Below are 3,842 nucleotides of genomic sequence, written 5' to 3'. Positions count from 1 at the left end.
AGCGGGCGCCTGGTGGCTCCAGTCCGGGGGGGGCCACCCAGCCACTGCACCCAGCTGAGCCCTGCCCGCTGGCAGCTGGGTTGGCACCCTATGGTGCTGCAGTGCTGCCAGCCAATCCACGGTCCCCACAACTCACCCAGAGCCTCAGCACCCTCTCACTGTCACCCAAGCTGCTGCCGCGGGGCACAACACGCGCCGGCGGACGGCACCGCTGGTCTCTGGCCACCGGGCATGGCAAGGACCAGCTGGAGGAGCTTCTGGAGCCGCCCAAGCTGGTGATCACAGAGCAGCCCAAGCAGCGGGGCATGCGCTTCCGCTACGAGTGCGAGGGCCGGTCGGCCGGCAGCATCCTGGGTGAGAGCAGCACTGATGCCAGCAAGACACTGCCAGCCATTGAGGTGAGCATGCCACGTGGCCAGCGCCTGGCTTGGAGGCAGCCCAGGGTGGGCAGGCTGAGGCTTGCAGGAAGCAGAAGGGTGGTGGGGGGCTGCCAGACCCCTGTGGGTGGCAAAGCCAGAGGCCCATGCGTGCCTGGGGAATGTGGGAGCCCTACTGGTGTTGGGTTGCTCAGTGCCCACCCTTGAGCCTAGGGGCATCCTGTGTTGGGCAGGTGCTGATGGCTTGTGTCTGCCTGGGATGGTGGATGCCAGTTGGGTGCTGGCAGGTACCTGACGCCTGTGGGGTAGTGCCAAGGCCCCGTGGGTGCTGGAGCCTATCCTGAGGTGCTTCCTTCCCTCCCGTGTCTCTGGGCATGGGTTTCACCCGTGTCAGTGCACCCAGGGTCACGCTGACATCTTGTGTCTCCCCAGCTGCTGAACTGCCACGCAATCCCCGAGGTGAAGGTGACGGCGTGCTTGGTGTGGAAGGACTGGCCCTACCGTGTCCACCCCCACGGCCTGGTGGGCAAGGACTGCAGCAATGGGCTCTGCGAGGTCATCCTCAAGCCCCAGACTAACCCTAAGCACAGGTACGCAATGCCAGGGTGAGTCCCACCATCAGCAGGGAGCTGTGCCGGGATGCTGGCATCAGCTCATGCTGAAGCCAGCACCGGCAGAACAAGGGCTGTTTTTTGGGGGGTGGGCAGCAGGAGGCTGGGAGGGGCAGGACACCCTGGTCCCCTGGGGTTTTGGATGGGGGAGCCACCTCCCCAGCATGTCTCTGCTCCGCGGCAGCTTTAGCAACCTGGGCATCCAATGTGTGAAGAAGAAAGAGATTGAGGCGGCAATAGAGAAGAAGCTGCAGTTGGGTATCGACCCCTTCAAAGGTGAGGGGGCTCAAGTGGAGCTGTTCCTGGGGACCGAGACCCTAGGGGGTGTCTCAGGGGATCCTGGTCCCTTGGGGATGTCCCCAACCCTGCCCTGTGGGGCTTCTGACAGTCCCTTCTCCTCTCCCCTAGCTGGTTCCCTCAAGAACCATCAGGAGGTGGATATGAACGTAGTGAGGATCTGCTTCCAGGCCTCCTACAAGGACGGCTCCGGGCAGACACGGCACCTCAGCCCTGTGCTCTCGGAGCCCATCTTTGACAAGAGTACGTGGTGCTGGGAAACACTTCATGTCCCCACTGGGGCCACAAGACCCCCAGAACACTCCCTGCTCCGGCACCTGGTTCTGGGATGGGACGGGTAGTGAGGCTGCACCCGCCGGTTCCTTGCCGGGGCCTGGCTCAGGCTACAGCCTTTGGCCAGGCTTGGTCCCACGTGGCCGGTGGTGATTTGTCCCCCATGCCCGGGGTGGGATGGTCACCTGCATCCCACGGGGCTGGCACTCTGTGTGACAGCTGGTCAGGAAGAGATGCTGCTGATGGGAATGTCCCTGGTGCCCAAGCATGGTCCTGGTGCCCTGTCCCAGTCCGATGCCCCATGCCCAGTGCCATGCTCGGGCAGTTTGGGAGCTGCCTTGCTGGCTCACAGCCTGAGCCATGATGCTGCCCATAGAGTCCACCAACACCTCAGAGCTGCGGATCTGCCGGATGAACAAGGAGAGCGGTCCCTGCACGGGCGGTGAGGAGCTCTACCTGCTCTGCGACAAGGTCCAGAAAGGTACCTGGGGGTGAGCTGGGGGCCCTGCGACCCCAAGGGCATCTTTGGGGGCCAAATTACCCCCCAGAAGCCAGGATGGGGGTGAAGGAAAGTGATGAATGCTGGCACTGCTGGAAGGTTTTGGGGATGGGTCCCAATGGGTTTGGAACCTGGGAGCCGCCACCTCCCCCATGCTCCTCAACACCCCTGGGTGCTGGAGAGGGAACTGTGGGTGCTGGAGTGGGGACCAAGGGGTCCTGCAGCCTCCCAGCCCCTCTACTGTAGGGGAAGGGCTCCTAGGCTGGAGGGGGAGGACCCCAGCTCCAGGGAAAGGACCCCAAGTCATGATGGAGTGATCCTGGGTGCTTGTGGGAGGTGTAGAGAGCAGGAAGGGATGACCCACTGCCTTGGTGACACACACACACACACATACACCCTCACCCCCCTGCCCCCCCTCAAAAAAAACCCGCAGAGGACATCGCAGTGGTTTTCCGGAAGGAGACGTGGGAGGCGCGGGCGGACTTCTCGCAGGCTGACGTGCACCGCCAGGTCGCCATCGTCTTCAAAACGCCGCCCTACCAGCACCTGGAGCTGGCTGAGCCCGTGGAGGTGGAGGTCTTCCTGCAGCGGCTTACTGACAGTGTCTGCAGCGAGTCCTTCCGCTTCACCTACCTGCCCAAGGACCACGGTACCCGTGCAGTCACGCACCCTGGGAGGGGCGTGACAGGCCCCCAGGATGGGGACACAGGACCCCTGTGGTTGGGAGGTGGCCCCCAGGATGGGGACAAGGCTTTGAAGGATGGGGACATGATGTGGGGACAGGACCCCAGGGGTTGGGATGTGGCCCATGGGATGGGGGCAGCCCACCTGGGATGGGGATGTGTCACTTGAGAGTGGGGTGAGAGGGAGTGGAGACACCCCACCATGATGTTGATCGTAGCCCACAGGATAAGGGATGGAGACACGGAGTGGGGACAGGACCCCTGGTGTTGGGAGGTGGCCCATGGGTTGGGGGCAGCCCACCTGGGATGAGGACAGCTCTCTCCAGGCTGGGGACAGGCTGCCAGTGTGGGGACAAGGCTAATGAGGTGAGACTTGGGGCGGGGGGGACCCTGGCAATCATGGCCCCTCTCTGCAGATGCCTACGGGGTGAATGTGAAGCGGAAGCGGGGGATGCCCGATGTCCTGGAGGAGCTCTCAGGCTCAGGTGGGTGCTGGCAGGGACCCCCTGTGGAAGGGAGAAGGTTTCACGGGGGCCACCCCAGCATGGGGGATGCCCATTCCCAGGCCAGGGTGGGGGTAGCCCCATGCCATGCTGCTCCCTTCACCCCACATCCCCTCCTCGGCCCTGCAGATCCATATGGGATTGAAGCCAAGAGGAGGAAGAAGCCGCCGGGATACATGGATCACTTTGCACCGCTGCCGGTGGCAGGTGAGTCCCCGCGGAGAGGGAAACGATGGGGCACAGAGGTTAGGGCCCCATTGGCATCCATGGCCCAGGAGGGGAGGGGGCTCAGTGGGGTCTTGGTCTGACCTGGAGTCAGAAGAGCCCCTCCAAGCATGGGAGACATCCCCAGGTCACTCCTGGGGTTGGCATTGTCCCCTGGGACCTTCCCCCCACAGTTGTGGGGGTCCCCCCAGACTTGGGAGAGACCCCTGGGGAACCCCAGAGCCCTGGTGTCACCCCCAGCGTTGGGAGCAGCCCTGGGGGGATCCCCATTACCCTGAGTAAGTGTGTCCCCCCAGCCCTAGTGTTGCCCCAGGATGGTGTTGGGGGATGAGGAGGGCCCCCCTGAGCCCCCCCTAACCCCTCTCTCCCCCGAC

General features: G+C 63.8%; 2 protein-coding genes across 2 annotated transcripts in view; both read left to right on the top strand.

The window, feature by feature from the left end:
* LOC104628309 (transcription factor RelB homolog) overlaps positions 1-182 on the top strand; it is a gene marked incomplete at its 3' end in the record, with an annotated part of 963 nt that extends 781 nt beyond the window's left edge. Inside the window, exon 3 of the mRNA XM_010296844.1 lies at positions 143-182. Coding sequence (XP_010295146.1) covers positions 143-182 — 40 coding nt within the window. The remainder of the gene's footprint in view (positions 1-142) is intronic.
* Positions 183-269: 87 nt separating this feature from the next.
* RELB (v-rel avian reticuloendotheliosis viral oncogene homolog B) lies at positions 270-3,450 on the top strand (the record flags this gene model as incomplete). The annotated part of the gene is made up of 8 exons (XM_010296843.1): positions 270-398; positions 810-967; positions 1,173-1,264; positions 1,397-1,528; positions 1,935-2,039; positions 2,491-2,706; positions 3,157-3,225; positions 3,373-3,450. Coding segments are annotated over exons 1-8 (943 nt in total), but the record flags the coding sequence as incomplete, so codon positions are not given.
* Between the last annotated feature and the right edge of the window lie 392 nt (positions 3,451-3,842).

This window comes from Phaethon lepturus, unplaced genomic scaffold (assembly GCF_000687285.1).
Source record: "Phaethon lepturus isolate BGI_N335 unplaced genomic scaffold, ASM68728v1 scaffold23681, whole genome shotgun sequence".
In the NCBI taxonomy this organism is placed as follows: Eukaryota; Metazoa; Chordata; class Aves; order Phaethontiformes; family Phaethontidae; genus Phaethon; species Phaethon lepturus.
The sequence above is the reverse complement of the archived record's forward strand: the minus strand, read 5'-3'. Positions and strand labels throughout refer to the sequence as shown.